The 21,425-nt window shown below is 44.6% G+C and overlaps 1 protein-coding gene across 3 annotated transcripts in view; it reads right to left on the bottom strand.

Moving 5' to 3' along the window:
- PLCL1 (phospholipase C like 1 (inactive)) overlaps window positions 1-21,425 on the bottom strand; it is a 203,730-nt gene that overhangs the window by 9,222 nt on the left and 173,083 nt on the right. For 2 of the 3 annotated variants that reach the window (XM_061377410.1, XM_061377416.1), the window contains exons 4-5: window positions 19,275-19,350; window positions 15,455-15,564 (exon numbers count right to left, since the gene is read on the bottom strand). In XM_061377410.1, coding sequence (XP_061233394.1) covers window positions 15,455-15,564; window positions 19,275-19,350 — 186 coding nt within the window. Of the gene's footprint in view, window positions 1-15,454; window positions 15,565-18,525; window positions 19,170-19,274; window positions 19,351-21,425 lie in introns of those variants that run through there. The other variant, XM_061377424.1, reaches the window with a different exon arrangement.

Here is a 21,425-nt window from a genome sequence, read left to right as displayed (position 1 = left end):
ACAGGATTTCCCTAATGAAGTAAAGGCAAAGTCATACACAGCCAGCTTGCTCTCTGAAACCCAGTCAAATGCCCTTCCAAACCCTACTGGCCCTAGACCAAAGCCTGAGAAGGAATTAACATCAAGCAGTTGCTTGAATACCTAAGTGGCAAAAACACTCATGCTGTAACGTTCCCTACTGATCTTTAAACAGAGCTCTCCACTGAAATCCGTCGGCTCTTGCAAATCAATTGCACTGTATGGCTGCTAATCCGTTCCTTCAAGCAGGCATTTTATGTATGAAGAGAGTGGGCTTTTATTTTCATTTTTTAAGAAGTGCCTCTTGCTTCTCTCTCATCTGGACATTTAAATCAAATTACCTTTTATCAGGCTGTCAAAAGGAATGAATGTGAACATCGATTGTCTGTAACTGTGTTGCAGCAGGAATTTGCTTTCAGAAATAATGGCATTAATTTGATGTTAGCCATGTGCGGAGCACTTCAGCTGCTTGTGTGTGTCTCTCAGGCGCTACACCTACCAGTTTGCAAGCACAGCCACAAATGTACGGACTCTCGCTGTCAACCCCTCCACACTGGGAGCCAGCCTTTATTTCTGATGATAACTTTGAAATGAAAGGGCTGGCTGGGAGCCCAGGAGTGCACAATCAATACTAAGAAAACCCCGTATCACTGGAGAGATTGGGGCACTATTTATTTTTGATACACAGCCGTGAGATGGAAGTCAAAGCTGTATGTCCAGGCATTCATTTCTTAGGCCTCCTTTGCTCACAAAACCCAGCTCCCCACATGCACCAGCTGGTACATCCAATGAAGTCCAGAGAGCCCCAGAAAAACAAAACAAGGGGAAGAAAAATGAGGCAGAAAGCACACAATTTTCTTGCATTTCATTTTTCCAAGTGAAAGGCCCAGGTGCAGGAAAAGCAATGCTCTGCAGCTAACAAAACACTGCGCAAAGCAAGCCCTGAGCACTTGTCTGGGAATAGCTGGCACCTCCCCAGCTCCCCACTTCCCAGCGCCCTTTGCACTGACTCACAGCTGCCCAGCTAGCATCAAAATCATGTCCTTCATCACAAGTGCTGACAGCAAAATGCCCCGTAAGCCCACCAGAAATGGGGAGGGGTTTATAGACCATCCCTGAGCTGATTCTGGTTTGACTGAAGCCAACAGCCACCTGTGCTGGTTTTGGTGTCTTTTGGTGGGAAGGGAGTGCTAGAGTTGATTCAGCACAAACCCTCATGGCTCTCCTCAGACTGCTGCTTAGGACAACAGCTAAAAATAATACCTGCAGCTGTGCTTAATGCTAACTGAGATAATCTAATCAGGATGAAATGAAATTACACCCGTCAGAGCACTGCGTTTCTGGACAGGTAACAGAGCATACTCATGCAGTGCTTGTTTCTGCCTACAGCTCCTTGCGCTCTCCTTGCCTCTGAGTAACCATCTGGCACAGACACTAATATATCTTAGCAACTCTATGGTTTGCAAATCCTCCTGCTGCAGTGGCTCTGGCAAACATCACCAGCTGATTGGGGGCGCAGGCATCTGCAGAAAACCCCGAGCTCCCCATGCCTACTCGTTGAGAGGGGACATGACACCCCTCTGGTTTGGCTACTCTCCTCCCCTCATGCAAGGTGCTAAGGGCAGTCAGTTTCCAACCTGTTCACAAGCAGCACATACCAGAAAGAACTTTATGCTAAAGCAGAAAGCTTTAAGATGAGACCAAAAACTTCAAATCACATGAAAGGTTAACTGAAGAAAGAACAAAATGACACAAACTGCTGTATAACTGCCAGGAGGGAACAGGCTTTTAGAAGGTCTCTAAGCAAACGCTTACCCACCTCATCCCTGTTGTCTGGGACATTCCCTGTCCAGGGACCTGCAGTCAAAGGCGGGTTTGCTAGTGAGACTGACCAGCGAGTTGAGTAAAAGCAGAGCTAAGCCACCGTCTTTGCTTGCATTCACCCAGCCAGAGGTCAAAGAGGGTCCTGTAGGCACAGCAGCCATAGATCCCACATGCTAACAGGGCCCTTGGGAGAATCCCACCCTTGCCTTCCCTGTGCAGATGAGAAGCCAAATACAACCAGGAGCAGGTATGGTTATTGCCGTAAGCAGCACACTGCCCCAGCAGACAAGAGAGCTACCAAAACACAGCAACTGGGAGCAGAGAATAAAATTGGGAGGGGTCAGAAACAGGTACAGCTGGACGTGAGAATTCTCCATGAAGAATGGGAATGGAGACACAAAGCAAACAGAGTGAGCCAAGCCCAAAAGTAAGTGGTGCAGGATGGTGACCTGAATGTAATATTTATTTACACATTCACTGCCCCAAAATGTCAACAAGGGAAACAGAACAAGCGTAATTTCCAGCTCATTATGATGCCATGCCACAGATTGCAAGAGGCCTTTTGGCCTGACAGAGGGCTGTAGTAATACCTCCACAGTTACTGGCGAGTGTTGGAAAGGATGAAAAGCTATGAATGCGTCTTTTTATTCTGCTCTCTCATGTTCACAGCCTGACACAAGCAAGGCCATCTTTTTCTTTTTGTGATCTGAAAATAAACAACAGCTGCCACAAGCAACGGAACTGCTGCTTTTGATTCAGCATTCCTCCCCAAACGCATCCTACCTGTACCTGGGGAAATGACATATAGGAAAGGGTCCTTTGCCTCCTGCAGGGTTCATTACCTTGCACTTGATTTCAACTGACCCAGGTAAAAGAAGACTATAGCTGTCAAGGATACAATACAGTTTCCCATTCTGCTGTTCATACCTACATGCACTTGGGCCTCATATTTCCCTAGCTCCTCTGCAAACCTTTGAGAACACCTGCCACATTTAGGGCTTCTGGGATGCAGCAGTGTTGCTGGGGAAGAATAACTGCAAAGGAAATGCCTGGTCTCACTGAACACATGCAACTTTTGCTTAATGCCGTTTATGGTTTTTGACTAACTGTCCAAACCCTCCCTGCAGATTCATGTTCCCAATAATCATACATACTAACACTGAAGTCTTTACTCCGCAGCCTGCTCCTGCTGGTGGCCCGAGACTACAAAAATGAATCAATACCATAGTTGAGTTAAATAGTGTTTTACTTTAACCGCAGCCCTCAGAATATGTAAGCAGTGAACACTTCCTCTTTTCAGTGTCAGAAGGCAGCAGTGGAAGCTGGACTGGCACAATGAAACAGGGAAGGTCACACCAGCAATTTGCTGCCTGCTGGATTCAGAAGTCAGCTCCCCTGAGTTCCATACTCACACAAGTGTAGAATTCATCAAAGGTCCTGGCTAGCAATGGCGTTATGCACATCCCAACACATGGAGAGAGAATTCCTATCTATGCTCAGGAGGGAAAGAGGAAGGACTTGGCACTCATAAAGAGATATGCCCCTAAGCTTCAGAAAACTCAGTTATAAAGTCTGTTACCAGATTTGACTGAGGCCAGGGAAAACCCAAACATCATCTTCAGCAACGGCAGAGGAGGAAGTTTCAATGGAGCAACCGGCAGCTTTCATCACCTCCCGAGCTCCCCCAGGGAATTAGCTTAAATTAGACACCCGTTTCCCCACAGGGAGTGAGGTTTCATAGATGCTGGCACATCATTCACAGAACAAAAGGGGCAGTCAAATTCCACCATTTATAAGCACTGGTAAACTGTACGTGATCCACTGGAAGTAGCTGTAACGAGCTCAAAATATACCACAAAGGTAATTTTTAGAAGATGTTAATCCTCTTGGCATACACCAAAGCTGACATTCAAACATAACCGTTTCAGACTAGCATCAGTTTACAGCTCCCAGAGAACAGCACAATTCAGACTGAGCAATAAGCAAACGCAGGAGAAAAAACAACATACAAGCAATTCTCTCTTTAACATTCCACCATGCACTGCTCAGTATCCTGGTCTACTCCTGACACTTAACAGCTCTACACAAATCCAGAAAAGTATGCCTGTGGAGGGAGGCTTCAGGCAGAAGCTCCCTTTGCTCTCTCCTGCCACTGACCACCTAGAATGGAGCACTGCACTCAGACTCATGCTCCCTCATACAACAGCAATGCGCACGCAGGCTGTGGAAAGGAGAAGCTCCCAGTGGCACAAAGACCTGTGTCTGAATGACCCAGGGGATTTAACAGCGTAGGAACACGGCTGCTTTGGGTACAACTCCTCCCAAAGGCTGTGGGTTACCCTGACTCGGGCAGGGCGCTGAGCTGACACATGGAGCTCCACGTTTGGAGTAAAACAAAGGGAGTTTTCTCCCCATCATATTTCGTTAGCCCTGAAGCAATCACAGCTCTGACAGATCTTTACCAGGATACAGGACACTGAGTCACAACCGCACTATTCAACAGCTTAAAACAGGAGGAAGACAAAACACCCTGGCAGGAACCACCAGCGTCATCTTTACATGGGCCAGGAACAGCAGCATGTGCTAGCTGGGGAGGGATGAGATGAGCACAGCAAAAGCAAATTCTAGGTTGTAAAGTGAATTTGTTAAATAATAGAATCATAGAATCATAGAACAGTTAGGGTTGGAAAGGGCCTTAAGATCATCAAGTTCCAACTCCCCTGTCATGGGCAGGGACACCTCACACTACACCATGTCACCCAAGGCCTCGTCCAACCTGGTCTTGAACACTGCCAGGGATGGAAATAATGAAGATTAAAATACAACTGAAATGATTTAAAAATGTAATGTCTTTTCAATAATAAATAACCATGCAACTGAATCTATCTGCTTATGTATTACTTAAGAAACAATCCTCCAAGCTGCATAAAGAGATAACTGGAGTTTTCTAAACCATAGTCAGTCCCTGAGTAAAAAAAAAATACATTCATTTTGTGTGTCTCGGCACATGAGAAATACCACACTGTTCAACTGACCACCCTGGAACAACATCAACAGTGAGCGCAAGGGAGCAAAGGAAAACACCAATAAGCTCTCCAGTGTTGTGTGTAATGATCTGTGTGATGCTGTCAACCTGGGAAGGAAAAGGTCTCCCCAAACCTCTCACTAGTGGCAGACACTGGGGCTGGAGCGCTGCTGGGGCACAAGCCCAGTGCCACGCCATAAGCTTGGAAAGGAATGGCTCCCATACCTCTAGCACACTGCCTCACTGCTTGAGCAGGGCTGGCAGCTCGGCTTGGGTTATAATGCAATCTTTAACACCTCACAGAGGCAGCTGCTCATTTTCTTTCTTTGTTAGTACAGCCACTGACAGATAAAAGCAAGAAATGTGTGAATTTCTGCTGAAACTTATACTTTCATTACAGCCCTTTTAGTTCCTCTGAATGAGGTCATGTTGTCAGACTGGCACAAACAAGATTCCCAACTTCCACGTCTTCCAGGTTGTGTTAATTAACTCCACTGCTGGGTATGGCAGTCTTTGATATCCATGTCTCAGCTGAAAATGTCACCGTTGTAGGAGAGGGGATGGTGGCAGAAGTTGCTGAAGTTCCTGTGCCACTTTTAGTTCCTGCCTTCACTGTCTTCTCCTTCAAGGGATGGGAGACGACACTGACCCAGTTTTCAGACCAAAGAAATCCTCCTTTAGTGGGGAACCATCTACAAATATTATTCCATTCAGTCATCTTTCCACTCCCCAACACAGTCCCCACAGTACTACCCATCTTCCAGCTCAGTTCTGCACAGGCACACATATGTGCAGGATCAAGGATGAGGGTGAACTGGATACACATGTAAGACAAAGAGTGTGGTGGTTCTCCCACTGCTCCAAGCATGATTGAGATGATACATACAACTAGGGCAACACAGAGGAAAGGGGGATTTGAGGCTGGGGACAAGAGACATGACAGTGAGGCACAGAGGGGTAGCTGAGGCAGAACAGCCAACCAAGCATGGGCTTCACTGGGCTGGCAGCCTGCACAAGGAGGGAGACATCTATTTTGGCAGACTAGCTCTATTTAAACATCTTGACAAGCCTCAATTTGTGAAGTGACGCTAAAATTGGTTTCTTACACACAGCACCTCAGCATGCCAACCCTCTACTGGGCTCAAAGCCCATGCTGCCAAGGTGGCCTTGGCACAAGAGGCACATGACCCCACATGCTCCTGGCCCTGTCTCACACCACCATTGCTGCAATGTACCTCACCCTGCATGCACGGTGTCAGCTTGGCATTGGATCCATGGCTTTTGGCAATTTGTCACATCACTCAAAAGGCACATCACAAGATTGCTTGCCATCTACCTCTGGCTTATTTTAGTCAAACACAAGGAAAATGGGATAAGCAAGATATCACTTGAATTTTTTCATACAATCTTTCATTTCTCTAGTCTGTTCTTTTTGTCCCAAAGTTACTGTTGTTCTGCATATTCAATGGCCTGTCTTTCTTCACACAAAGACTTGTGGTCAATGGCTCAATGTCCAGCTGGAGACCAGTTACGAGTGGTGTCCCTCAGGGATCAGTGTTGGGACCGGTCTTGTTCTACATCTTTGTCACTGACATGGAAAGTGGGATTGAGTGTGCCCTCAGCAAGTTTGCCGATGACACCAAGCTGTGTGGTTGGGTTGATACGCTGGAGGGAAGGAATGCCATCCAGAGGGACCCTGACACGCTTGTGAGGTGGGCTGATGCCAAACTCATGAAGTTTAACCATGCCAAGTGCAAGGTCCTGCACCTGGGTCAGAGCAATCCCAGGCACAGCTACAGGCTGGGCAGAGAAGAGATTCAGAGCAGCCCTGCGGAGAAGGACTTGGGGGTGCTGGTCGATGAGAAAATGAACATGAGCCGGCTTCTGTGTGTGCTCACAGCCCAGAAAGCCAACCGTATCCTGGGCTGCATCAAAAGGAGCGTGACCAGCAGGTCGAAGGAGGTGATCCTGCCCCTTTACTCTGCTCTTGTGAGACCTCACCTGGAGTATTGTGTGCAGTTCTGGTGTCCTCAACATAAAAAGGACATGGATCTGTTGGAATAAGTCCAGAGGGAGGGCCACGAGGATGATCAGGGGACTGGAGCACCTCCCATATGAAGATAGGCTGAGAAAGTTGGGGCTGTTCAGCCTGGAGAAGAGAAGGATGCGTGGAGACCTCATAGCAGCCTTCCAGTATCTGAAGGGGGCATATAAGGATGCTGGGGGAGGCACTCTTCATTAGGAACTATAGTGATAGGACAAGGGGTAATGCGTTAAAACTTAAACAGGGAAAGTTTAGATTGGATATAAGGAGGAAATTCTTTCCTGTTAGGGTGGTGAGGCACTGGAATAGGTTGCCCAGGAGGTTGTGAATGCTCCATCCCAGGCAGTGTTCAAGGCCAGGTTGGATGAGGGCTTGGGTAATATGGTTTAGAGCGAGGAGTCCCTGCCCACGGCAGGGGCGTTGGAGCTTGATGATCTTGAGGTCCTTTCCAACCCTAACTATTCTATGATTCTATATATAAAAAAATATATAAATACACACACATGCATGTATGTGTGCAGACATACAAACCTATCCCAGTGAAACTGAAGAAATAATATTTACATCTGAAATGCAGACCTTTGGATTGCAGGAAAATGCTAAAAGGTTTACACTACAGGAGGGCAGCTCACAGCACTTATTTTCTGGATGAACTTTGGTGACCCTCTGTTTTCAGTCTGTCCTACACTTGGGTCCCACACTGACTGCAAGAGGATCTTGTCCCTAAATCCATTGTGGTGAAACACCTGTGGGAGCAGAGCCCTGATATTGAAGGAGGAAGAGAGAAGTGATAAAAATGGCAGAAATGCACATTCCTGCTCAGATGACTCTGGCTATCAGCTCTTTCCCCAGGCGCCAATGCCAAGTGACTCCAGATCCCTGGGTCACTTGTCACCCTGGACACTGGATGTCAAGATGTAGAACAACACAGCCTCATACCAAGCACTTTTCATGCCAAATATCTGAGCAGGGCTCATATCCACAGCAGCTAAATGTTATTTGAATCCTGCATTAGGGCAGCAGGAGGAACCCCAATGAAGCCTCTCAACAGGCCCTTTCAGTCCTGTTTCCTATGCACCGAAATAGCTGTTAAAGGCTGGAGGAAAGTCATAAAAAGGTGCATGCTCCCTGAATGAACAGAAACTATTAACTGGGCTTGGTTCTGCATGGGCCACTTGAGGTGAGGAGGCGAGTGCTGCTCATCACAAGCACCAGAGCTGCAGGCAGGCAAGTGCAAGTGCAGGTGATCCCTGTGCCTGGATGATTAAAGCACCAGATCTGCCTGATCTGAAAGTGCTGGACAAATGCTTCTTGCCAGTCAATGAAACACTCCGGCTGTGACATTACTGGACAAAACCCCATGGATAACTAACATGGGAAAAAGCCTCTCCTCTTTGTCAGGCCATCCCAGGACCCCATAGAATCATGGAATCAGCTAGGTTGAGAAAGACATTTAAGATCATCAAGTCCATGCCTTAACACATCTCTTCAGAAACTCACAGTATCATGGAGAAAGAGCTGTGAAGCCTGGGAATCACTGCTCTCCCTTCCCCCAGTAGCCACCCCTGTAGCATTCGTTATTTGCAGATTTAAGATTGCCTGGGTGGCCTTCATGTATATTTTAAACACATATGAATATTTAATTTGCTCTAAATCCAATTCATGTCTTGAAATTTTCCTTGGCCAAGAAAACAGAGACCTTGTCAGGAACACCATTAAGACTTCAAAACCACTCATAGAGAACAGCCAGGTACCCACTGAGGCTGTGCTGTACTTGTTTGAGACTTCTCACTACATCCTCCCAGGAGCAATGCTCTGGCAGCATGGCTGACAGCCAAGAAAAACAGGATATTCCAGCTGATTAACTAGTACTGCTGAGAGAGTGGGATTACACTCTTTTTACCCTGGTACACGTTGTTGAAGTAAATTGAGAAGTTCCCATCACCAGATACAACTGACAAAATCCACCAAGGCTAGGTGTCTTTTAAAGAGCTCTGATTCCTGCCTTCAGGCTTGGACAAGAAAGACAAAAGCCAGTGCTATGAGCAGCATGGGGCAGAGTTTCAGGAAGCATCTGCCAACCAAATTAGCAGAAAACAGCACTCTGCTATAGAATCATAGAATAGTTTGGGTTGGAAGAGACTTTCAAAGGTCATCTGGTCCATTGTCATCTAGTCCAACCCCCCTACAATAAGCATGCACAAGAAGGATCCACCTACCCAATATTTACATGTTTTGTTCCCTTGGTTTACAAAATACACTAATCAAAACAGCTCTGCATGTGAATCACATGCTTTTACCTCCTTATCTTGTAACTCAATATCATTTAAAGGACTCTAAATCCCCCTATTTCAGAAAAATCGTGAAATGCAGGTGCATAGTCAGACACAGACAGCTCCATGGCACAGCCTGAAAGCCAGGAGCACAGCTTTGTCCTCCAAAGGAGTTCAGAAGCTGGGAGCCTTCATCACACTCACCGCTGCATTCAGAGTATGCCAAGAGCCCAGGAGCAAGTTGCACTCCCATGCGTCCCCTCCAGGCTCTTCACATGCTCAGTAAGAAACAACCTAAACCTATCTCCTTCCTCACCTTTCCCTCTACTTTATATAAACTGCTTCCAGCTAAGCAGGTTGGTATTTACAAGACTAAGGGGATGTTGACCTTGCTGAACCATTTCACCTTCTCTTCAGTGCTCTCTCAGAAAGCCAGCAGCTTCCTGTTATGCCTTAGCTTTTTGTCCTTCAGTTCATGTGTATGAGACCAATCTGATCAAATAACTAGGTAATTAGAGAAGCTCTGCATTTCCTCATATGCTTGTAAAACCTGTCCCTCAATTGCAGACTGACTGGCTCAGCCAATCTTGGCTGTAGCTGAGCTGGTCTGGAAGTGAGGCAGCAGAGCCTCCAAAAGCCACTACAGAACACTGTCTGCAAAGGTTTAGAAGTGAGAAACACCACTCTGAAGTGCATCAACAAAGGAGATGCAAACAATGTGGGAACTAGACACCAGGAGAGACATTTAGCCTCTCAGGAAAAAGAGCCTTTGGGGTAGCCACATTCAAAACACTTACCTAGGGAGACCTGGAAACAAGTAGACATGGAATAATACAGTGAGCCCCAGATTTAAAGGCAAGCATGAAGTCTCCATGCCTCATAAATCATCCCTACCTACTGCTCTTGATGGACTATTACTGTCAGGAGAGGACAGCAAATCACAAGAATTTGTTGCTAAGACACTATGGCTTATATTGCATCTGTTTTTTGCAGTTTCACAAATTGAGCACCGATGTGCATATGTCAGCAGAGATACGCTGGGAAAAGGAGGGACATAATATCTGAGGAATTTTTCCGGGGGGCATGGGAAGCCTAACTAACACTTACATGGAAAGAAATAAATGGTACATGGAGTGCTGCAGCTTTACAGGGGACTGTGGATTCACCATGCTCTCACTTAAGACCTAGAGATGCAAATCCTTTGGCAGAAATTATATGCCATGCAGTAGAATATGTTGTTATTGTTGTGCTTTATTACATGAAATATCTGTAAGATTCTGCCATGCTGCTCTGTTGTCCACTATGTAGCATGCAAAGGAGCAAAGCCATGATTCTTGCCCAACTGCAGGAAAAAGGATTGATGTGAAAGGACCTGAATAAATCTTACTTACAGGATGGTTTTAGAGTATTGCAGAGTATCCATTAAAGTCATTCCCATATATAATAATCCCACTATAATAATCCTTAACTTAAAGCTGTGAATGGACCTAGCTCTTTCAAAGATCAGTGGAAAGTCTGCGTGGCACCACTGCACATAAGGTGCTTTACAATAATAGTCACTGTTCAAGGGTCACCTGCTCCACGCTCACAAGCATTATGTCCCAACATGATAACGTGCTGCTTTCTTTCCTAGAGAAAACAAATACCTTGTAGTGGTGCCAAATTCATCTCAGTTGAGGTGAAGCCAGAGAGTCTGTACGTACATCTTTCAGAAAACTGGCTTTTACCGCTCCAAATAGCCTCAAAGTGTGCATATGGGGCTCTGCCACCCAGGTGAGAGGTCTGGATCTTGCATGTCTCCCAAGCAACTTAAGGCCGATTGTCACAAATGACTGTGATGAATAAACAGGTCATCTGTGGCAATCATCCTCCAAAAGCTCTTTGTGCACAGTTTCACTGCACAAAGCCACTTATACCAGAGCTAGCACTGATCCCACCTAGATCATAAAATTGTGGATTTCTCCCCCAAAGAGTGAACTGCATTAGCAATTTAATAATTGTGTGCCTTCTGTATTCAAAAACCTCTCTCTTTCTAAAACTAATCAGCATTAATTTAAATGCAGGATAATTAGCAGATACACTCATGGATGGGTGCTGAAATGATCCCTGAAAATTTAACTACTTGATGTCTTGTAGCGTGCACTAGCAGTTGGAGTCCTAGTACGACACAACACATGGTAGCAGACGTGAAATCTTATCATGGGCACCAAAAAAAGGATTTAACCCCCCACCATGAACACATTTTAGATTAGATTCCAGCATTTGGGTGTCTGAATCTAGCAGAAATCAGTAGAAGACTTAAAACAGTAAATGCTGGTTTATCTTTGTCTTCCCATGTTTTGTCTATAAATAAGTCAGCATGTTGGTATATTAATTATTTATGTATTTACTATCAACATGCAGGCAAGTATCTGGTGGTACTACTCCTAGACATTGTATGGGCTGATCCATCAAAGCACAGATAGCCCAGGAAAATATGCATGCAGACAGACAAAGCATGTCCATGGGAGAGCAGTAAATCTGAACCACAGTCAACACACTCAAACTTTGCTTGGCTTACTTGCCAGGCTCTTGGGACTCAGGCGAATCCCAACTTCTTTGCCTGAGTAAACACCTCCTGATAGTCCATGACAGTTTTGCCTCAGCAAGGAGAGCAGTTTTGCAAGCAACAACTTTTTTTCCCCAAACATTCTCAAAACCTCATAAAGCAGTCATTAAATCAGTGGTTGCACATGATAGATGCTGAGAGTGCCTCAGTTACTAGAAAATACTTGGTATTAGGTGCCGTGGGAGAGGCACACGCAGCATACGGAAGGGCCCAAGAAGAGGCAGCAGTCTGCACTGTCGCATGCCAAGAGGGCTGGGAGCAGACCCAAGCTGGCTCTGCTTACACATCACTCATACATAAGTGAGCGTACCTGACCCGAAAGCCATCCAGTGCTCTATGGTGGCACTCAGTGCAAGTGGTTATGTCCCAGCTCTCAGAAGAACTTGTTAGCTCAAGGCCAGAACTGTCCTAATGAGGCTTCTCAGCTTCTACCTCACTCATCCTGGTGCCCTGCTCTCTCCAAGCAGAGGAAGGAGCAGCTCGTGCCTGCCTACAAAGCAGTCAATCGTGCCAGAGGGGGGGTGACCTCAACAGGGAAAGGCAGGAGGAACACCAGCATGTGGGGAGAAACAAGCACCAGCCCATGCACCCATCTGAGGCCTTCCACTCAGGGAAATGGATAGCTACCATTTTCAAAACAAGAAATATTTCATGACATTGAATCCTGAACTTCTGCAGCAAAAGAGAGGGTCAGACCAGAATGGTTACCTTGGCCGAGCCAAGCAATTCCACATGCCTGTGAATGGCTCCTAACACTGTGGTCCCTGGGAAGTGGTAAACACAGAATTTGTTTTGCTGTCTTTGCAATTACTCTTAACTAAATACAGACAGGAAAACAGAAGCATAGAGATGGTGCTGCATGGAAATAAAAATGAAAGCGAGACTAAATTTGGGATCAGAACCATAATGTCACCGTGAGAACATGATTCTTCTGTCCCGGGTACTTATGTTGTGCCCCACAGTATTACTGTATCACTGGACAGGGGACCAGTATTTTACGTGACACAGGACCAAATAGGAAGATATGCTAAAAGCATCAACTTCACAGTTGACTTGTTAGACTGTTCCCAAGCTAGAACGGCTGCGTCTTACTAACATTTTTATGTTCTGGCAAACAGTTTATCCTTAAAGTGGGTATTACTAATATGTAATTAAGTTTCTACAAACCAAGGAAGAAAATGACGTATTATTTTGATTCATTCTCACTAAGTACATCTTAAAAGTACCCCCAGGCATTTTTAAACATGAAGAATGCCCACAGTTACGGTTTTTATAAAATATACTTTAATCTTGCAATATGTAAGTAATTAATGATTTTGCCAGTAGCAATTTCTTATTGCATCTTCTCTTTGTATTCAAAGCTCACCTACTGCAGTGAGTCTTTATAAAAAATACATTAATTAAATATGCCTTGGCTTCACTAGCCTAGGAAAAGACTATTAATCATCTCACAGGCACAAGCACTGATATAATACCTGCTATTGCTCATGGGCACCTCATACAAACTGACTACTGCTGCATGATATAATTGCCTTCAACAACCTGGAGCACACAAAGAGCTCTTCTTCTGTTGGTGTTGTGCCGTTTATTCACCTCATCTACTGTAAAGGAGCTGATGCATTTGCATTTGTTATGGGCGATTTTCTTCTTGTCCTCCATCACTACAACAACATCTAGTGAAATACATTTGTAGTGACCACCCTGACACTAGACATACAAAGGACACCAATCCCCTGAGTGGGGTAGGCTGGTTGGTCTCGCCTCACTAAATCCTTCTGGGGAGCTCTCACCAGCACAGCGAGGAGAGTCAATGCCAAACATGAGATGTACCAGTGACTGATGGTCTCATATCAGACACCTGAATAACCACATTCCCAGTTTTCTAATGTCGTTATTCAGCTGGCCTTCAGTCACAATGAAAAAGTGTTTCATTTGCATTTACACTCACGGGTAGTTGCCACAAACTCTGTTAATATTTTATGATGTGAGAAAGGTAAAAAAGAAGTTGTGGCTTAGAAATGAAACATGTCAGTTATTCCTTGACCTTGGCTAGATGTTTGAAATGCTCTTCAGTATGTTGACAATCCATACTAGGCAGCAATTATTTCTCAAGGAAAATACTTCTCTAATTCCCTACTTATGCCTTCATTAATCATGGGTCACACTCAGAGGTGTGGACATCTCCTTTGATGAACACGTAAAAATGGGAAAGTTCAGAGCAACCCTGTGTTTTAGAGCAACTCTGAGTGTGAGGCATTTTTACCTAACACAGCTCAAGTTGTTCAGATTCATGTTCAGAATTGCCTAGTGCTTTGGGTTTGGGGTTTTTCTTTTTTCCTGTTTAGCTACTTGCCTCAGTTATGCTGCATGGAATAGGTCAGTCCCTTCCATTACATTTAAATTGGTTGCCTTTTCTCTAATCAGAGGTCCTATTAACTGAGCCTACATTGACTCCATTACTCATTTTCCCTCTCTCACAGTGAATCAAGGTACGCAAGGAACCACAAGTGCCCCCCCCCAGTCTTTTCTAAACCTTCTCTGCTACCAGCAACCTCTCCCACCCATTTTTACCCTTCAGCCTCTCTGTTCCAAACACCTTTTCCCCTCTCCTGCTCAGTAACAGGACCTGTTAACACTGCTTCCATCTCCACGACACTGAAGCATGCACCTCCTATGACTCTTGCTACCACTGCTGCATGTTACATTTAGGTGTACACTTGAAGAGGAGTTTTGTAAATATTTCTTCTCATCAGCTGGCTTGTCCTAGGATGCCAGCTAAAGGAAAGGCACTGCAGGGTCATAGGAAGATGCTGTCAGACAGGGAAACCTGCTTAATGGGAGCTTAAGGGAAGGAGCAACGGAGAGAGAAAGGGAGGAAATCAAAGTGTGATCTGCCAGAGCAAGGTGGGAAATGAGGCTCTGAAAGAAGGCATGAGCTGAATGCTAACAATCTGAATGCTTGACTCAGGTCCTCTACTTGCTGCCTGCTGTGGCTGCACCAGATCTTATCCTCCTTCCATCTTCAGCTGTCCCTGGGTAACTTCACCCAGGCTCAGTTATCTAGCTCCCATGACAATTTGTGTCTGGTTAGTGATGAACCACTACATAAAGCCTGGTGAGTAATGTGACCACTGTGCAGTGTGTCACTGCACAGCCAGGGCAGAAGGATTAAAATCCTTTTTTTATCTGTTTGGATAAGGCCCCAGTTTTGAAACATAACCATGACATTCCTGCAGGATCTACAATATTCCTCATTGTTTTCCTTGACAGCACCCACACCCCTTCCCTTCCCAAGGAGATGCTCTAGTTCTCATTTTACAAAACAAGTATCTGAGACACCATGACCTCAGACAGGTCATGTTCAGGGTGAATGGAGCAGAATAGACAACCAAACTCATGTCTCTGAGCATGGAAACCACAGCCCATCTTTTGATTAGTCTTAGATAAACACCCTTCAACAGCTTCCAAACAGTATATCTAATTACATCTATATTTGATAAATTTCAGTAATCGGGGGTAATGTCTGTAATGGCATCTACATCCCATAAAAAAAACAAAATGTTGTTTCAGTATTAGTAAAAGAGTACAAATAGATGAGCTGAAAGAGCAAAGGTTTGCTTATAAAGTTAAACAGAACACAAGGTGGTGCTTTCTGTGCTTACCTTCAGTACTGTGATATTCCACGCAAAACTCTCAATGGCTTTGCTTAATTTTCTTCCTTTCAAACCTTCCTTTGTACCTAGGTTATGGAGCTCTTCATGGAATTCCATTCCTAAAAACACAGATTGTTATGTCACCCAGTGCATGATTGATCTTCCTTATATAGTGTTCAGTGAGTGTTTAAGTCCTGCAGCTGGTACTTCCCCTAACCTTGTTCTGTGTTTGAACCCATTTCCTGTTATGACTCCATCCTGGAGAGCATAATCCAGAATAAGAAGGTCATACAGTCTTGTGATTGTGCTTCCACTTTGTATGTAAGTCTCCTTTCCACTGCTGGGGTCCCACACAGGCACTAATCCACCACTTCTGCCTGCAGTCTGCATTGCTGGCAATACTGCGACAAAAGGCAACTGCCATCCCCCTCCTTGAACAGATATTTTGTACCTCAGAAGGTAGCTTGACAGACAAGGAGAGTACCTGTTCAGCACAGCAAATACAGACTCTAATGCAGAGCTCCTCATTAATCTTAATCACAGTCATACAGAAAAGCTCTTGTATTTCACGCTGATAAATTATGTCAGGAACGCACACTACTAATGACTGGATAGCTATTCCTGCAGTCTGGAGAACTGAGACTTCCAGTCACAGCCCTGGGAATTGTTACATTTCATTGCTAATTTCTGTGGCAAATATCTGCAAATCTGTTGCTGGATACAAGGATTCAGAAAATCTGGGAGCAGATTAAAAACCTAATGAGCCCAATTAGCTCACCAATTCCACAATATTTGCAGTGTTTGCAAACATTTCTCCAAATCTGGGATGGATTAAGAGATAAAATCGAGAGAGAGCTTCTTGTCCCTCAATTTGTACCTTATGGAAGTCATATTGGCACTAAATCACTCCAAAACATCTGAAGCCAGTCCTGGCTGAGCAAACCAAGTCCATCTCCAGTTGTTTCACAGCTTTCCCCTAACATTTTAAGGCAAATGTCACTTGCAAATTTGAGCTTCATTGAAATGACATTGGAGAAATACCCATCGAGAGAACACCTGCTCGGAGCAGACACAGAGGGAGTCAGTCCTTCAACAGCCCAAGGCAGGCTTGCACTCAGCGTAGCTTGCCCAAAGCACTCCTGGAAGATTAACAATAGGTTTCTTCTTGCCTTGCAACAGCTCCAGAAGCTCGGTAACACTGAGGCAGCTCTACCCCACACAAGGCAGGATTTCTCTATTGTTCTGCAGGTTTTGCCTGTCAAGGGTAACAGAGTTCCTGCAGAACTTCCTTTGGGAAACAGCCTAAATAACTGCAGACCAAGCAAGATTCCCATGCAGGTGTTCCTTTTGCCAACTGACTTACAAATCATTTCACTTCAGTAAGTGAAAGAAAACTTTCAAATGACTCATTTTGTCCTGCAAAAAAAATAGGAAGGTTCATGGTGCTCAGCTCCATGTGGTGAGCCCTGCCTTTGTGCAGCATCCTTGTAGTTATCTTCCCCTCTGGACCTCTTTACCTGAGCCATAAGTTGGAGACAGTGCTGCCCCCGAAAGAGGAGCCACAAACATTTGTTAGTCTGCAGGTAGGAGCGACAATGAAAGCATCCTCCAAGCTGCTGCTGATCACTATGCGTTGGGATGAGACTTCACATGAAAAGAACCAAAACCAGCCATCCAAGAAGCCATCTGAGGGATGACAGAACCCTGTGGCACAGGGAGCCTGGATCAAAAATGGCTGTGATGTGAAGCAGAGATCTGATGGGAACACATGTCCGAAGGGAGCAGGGTGAGGTAAACGACAATGTCACAGACAATAGCACCTCTGAAACCTCTTAATGTTGAGTGCTTCATCTTGCCACATTGAAAATGATAGTTAATTTGCCTGAATAATATTTGCAGCAAACTAACTGGCAATTGAGCATGGTGAGGGATCCTCTCTCTACTACTCTTTTCCTCTGTCTAAATCCTGAGGCTTCAGAAGAGCACTTCACATCTCCCCAGCCTCCTTCTCAGTCAGAAATGATATTTTTAGGTTAACAAAGCAAAATAAATGAAAATACAAGTAGCTGCAACAGCAAAGAGAAGAAACTTGAGAAGTTAATCTTTCTGCCAGGGAAGGAAGGGGAGGGGAACTGGATGGAACTCTGGACATCAGCACGGTGGCATGGTCCTGCGTTATGTTCTCCCCACTCATCTACAGCCCCTTGTTCGCAAGGATACCAGTGCCAGGCAAGTGTTGTGGGTTCTTTTCTGCAGGCACAGGGTGGGCAGAAAGATGGCTGATGATGCTGAGGGTCTGCATCATTTAGTGCAAAGTGTTGCTTTTAAATTATACGTTCTAGAAAGAGCCCCTGGTGCTGCATTTCCCCGTCACTGTCCCATTCCTAAACCCTCTGCACCTGATGAAGGCTTTGGCTGAGGATGTTTATGCTGCTTATGCAGATACACAAAAGCCAAGGCATGACACAAGATGAGGCCCATGAAAGCCAGCAAGACATAACTGCTTGCCTCTTTTCCCTTTGCTACCACAGTGCCAGCATGGCTCCAGAGCTCTGAATTTCAAAGGCCTAGGTTCCACCCTGCTCTTGCACCACATAAAAATCAGTTCAATGCTGTTGTTGAAACCATTTCCAAATTACCTCTAATGAAAAAGCTGAATTAAAGGATTTACTACAAAACATCAGCTTCATTCATTATTTACATTTATAGAAGCAAATGGTTGCAGCCTGCATCATTTGCCAAATCCAAAAACACCCATCAGAAACAATAGTACTTATGATTGTTGTGGTCCCAGAAGACTCTGGCTAAGAATGCAAATTAAATACAGTTGCAAGCATTTGCATTACTGACCTTCAACGCTTGCTGCAGGATAGGAAAGGTGCAGCTGTACAGCTAAATGAACTGAAAACAGATTTAATTTATGCAGTGTAAACCCCTAGTAGAAACACACTGCATTTATTTAACAGAGCCTTAGGTGGCATGGTTTAGTGTGAGGTGTCCCTGCCCATGGCAGGGGGGTTGGAGCTAGATGATCTTAAGGTCCTTTCCAACCCTAACTATTCTATGATTCTGTGATTCAGCATGGGTTCTGATACATGAAAGCCAATGGATACAGTTGTAGAGGATTTCCATCGCCAAATGTAGACTCATCTCTCTAGGAGGGCTTACTCTTGTGTGTCAGTGGAAACTACAGAAGACATGTCCCAGTTCTGAGTCTAGCCTGCTGTCCCGATAAAGACATCCAGTACAATACCCCAGCGACATATGATCTACTTTGAGCCTAGTTACAGTGGTTTACGCCCATACACCTGATGTACATTAATGTATAGCCACACAGATTCACTGTGATACAATGGAATTATATTGGCATAAATTTCCAAGGCCTAAAACAAACCTAAACAGCAAACATAAAGGTAGGCAAACAAGCTTGGTCTTGTGGGTTTCAAAACCTGTTGCCTTGTCCATGTTTAAGAAAATGATTGTGACAGAGAATATATCTCTGTAAAGGCAGTGTGCTTTCTCACTCCCTCTTGTTAACTGAATGCCTTTTTAGTTCATTGGACCAATTTAAATGCTGTCAGACATTTCAGAGCTGTAGAGCAAATGGAGCAAACAGCTTTCAAGGTGAAAGCTGAGGATCCTTTCCTAATCCCATGCCTGCATTGTTACTGGAGGGTGAGCCTTCAGCATGCTGGATTCTGCCACAGAAAGACTGGGATGCTTTCTGACATACCAGGTGAAAGATGCTGCGTTAGTCACAAACTATAAGTAAATTCTGGCACATCATTTCCCATCTCCCATCCAGAATCGCACAGTAAAGAAGGATTACCTGCTTTCTGGCACTGAACAATCTTGTCGTGAGTGATGTCTGCCGTCTCAATGAGAACCCTGCTCTCTTGAATCATCTGTCACAAAATAAAAGGGGAAAAAAGCAGCATTACTGGGGTTTTCCGCAACATCTACTTCACTGAAAAGTATAAAGATTCAAATTGCAAGCAACACTACAAAGATTGGATCATCCCTTCATACCAGGGCTCCCAGATCTGTATCAAGCTAAGTGACAGTCGCTCAGGAAATGCTTCATGTTTTGCCCCAGAAGCTAAGGAACAGCTGGTTTACATCAGTGAGACACCACTGCAAATAACATGAAGGAAACACACACATGATTTCAGAGGAAAGCAGAGTTATAGCAGACAAACAAAACTCATTCTATGTGAAACTAAGCTCTAGTTAGTACCTTTCTTGAAACAGAAGGAGATATAAGCATAGTTCTTGACATGAACGGTTATCAAAAACGCCACTAAGTTATGAATAGCGGTAACTTTCAAGGGGTACTTAAGCCTGTGCTGAACTCCATGCACTACAGCAGTTCAGTCACCTACAGGAGTTTCCCTTTGGAGAAATCCAGATCCAATCCTAGCCTGTCATCAACATTTCTGTTGAAATTTAAAAGAAAGAAAAACTAAACCCAAAACAGGCCTACTCACAAGTTTCAAGAGGTATCCCTACTTATGCATCTTCCTAGAGTAGCCCATGCAAGGGGGTTGGAACCTGATGATCTTAAGGTGCTTTCCAACCCTAACAATCCTGTGATTCTATTCTACAATTAATAGCGAACAGATGAAGGGTCCAGTACATGACAAGTTTCCTGAGCCTTCCTACTTGAAAATGATATCTCCTATGATGCCAACAAGCCTTCCAAAACCCTTCAGAAGCCTAGGCCTGCAAGCAAATTGTTCCAATGCTGTATTTTGCAAAACTGCAAAAGGTGGCACATTCCAGAAGGCACGAACATGCTGTATAACAAACAATGCCTGAGAATAATCTCACTCTCCTGGGACACACACTACAAACCCCAATCAAATCCAAGCAGCATGAGAGCAGTGCCAATTAGAAATGAAGGAAACTGAATACTGCCTAATGTTACATCCTCAAACTGCAGAAGCCGCCATCTGAAAGCTCTGCCAAAACGCTACAACTGCTAAAAGCCTTCCTATTTCAAACACACTAAATATGAAAACACAACTAGGAGATTTTAATGATTTTAGTGGAAGACAGTATTAAATTAACATCTGCAAATTAGCATATCTTATTGTTTTAATTAGATACTAGGGAGGAGGAGATGCTGCCACTTGTCACACCCGAACTTCCAAATTCTGATCCAAATTTTGCTCCTCATGCCATCTTCATTTCTAACGAAACCTGTTAAGATGGCAGTTAATAAGAATACCTATGCCTTTGCTTTGGTAAGAAAAAAAACATGAGAAAAACAAATTCCATTACCAGCTACACAAGCAGAGAGAAAAAAGCCTGATACATCTACAGGGTGTAAAATTGTTCTTTTAGCAGAACATGCCCAGTGCATATGGCTGAGATTGAAATTACTTTCAATAGTATCATTTGCCTTTCATTCTTATTACTTGCTTGTTCATGCATCATGTTGATTTTTTCGTCTTTGATATCTTTGCTTGTCATCTAGAAAGAACAGCACACAGTCATTTTGTGCTGAAGGAGCCGTTTAGATGCCAACTGCAAATGCTAAAGTTGGTCTGAGCAGTAAAGAGAACTCCTGAAAAAACCTGCAAGGCACTACAAAGGCAGCCAGAACACAAACGTGCATCTCTTCCACATGCAGATACAGGGCCTATAAACCAGTGCTCATACTGCTCAGTCCAGCCAGGCACTGCCACCATCTCCATGACTGCTGCATCCCATGCACCCATCACCCTGAGCTTACCCCTCCTTGGGTCTGTGTCTGTACTTGCTACCCAGCAGCAAGGTTTGGCCCAGCAAGGTCAGTGCAGCTAAGCTGGGACAGGATACCCAAAGTGCCTGACTCTGCTGTGCTCAGATCTCTGAAACAGAACTTAACTTGTGAGAGTCTTATATATATATTTATATACACACACACACACACACATATATATACATATCCACAGGAAATCATCCTACCACACACAAAAAAAAAGCAAGCTTGAGA

The sequence above is a fragment of the Neopsephotus bourkii genome, unplaced genomic scaffold, assembly GCF_033783945.1.
Source record: "Neopsephotus bourkii isolate Nb327-2 ecotype Australia unplaced genomic scaffold, CSIRO-AGI_Nbou_v1 NB_196, whole genome shotgun sequence".
NCBI lineage: Eukaryota > Metazoa > Chordata > Aves > Psittaciformes > Psittacidae > Neopsephotus > Neopsephotus bourkii.
Note: the sequence above shows the minus strand (reverse complement) of the source record. Positions and strands in the feature narration are given on the sequence as shown.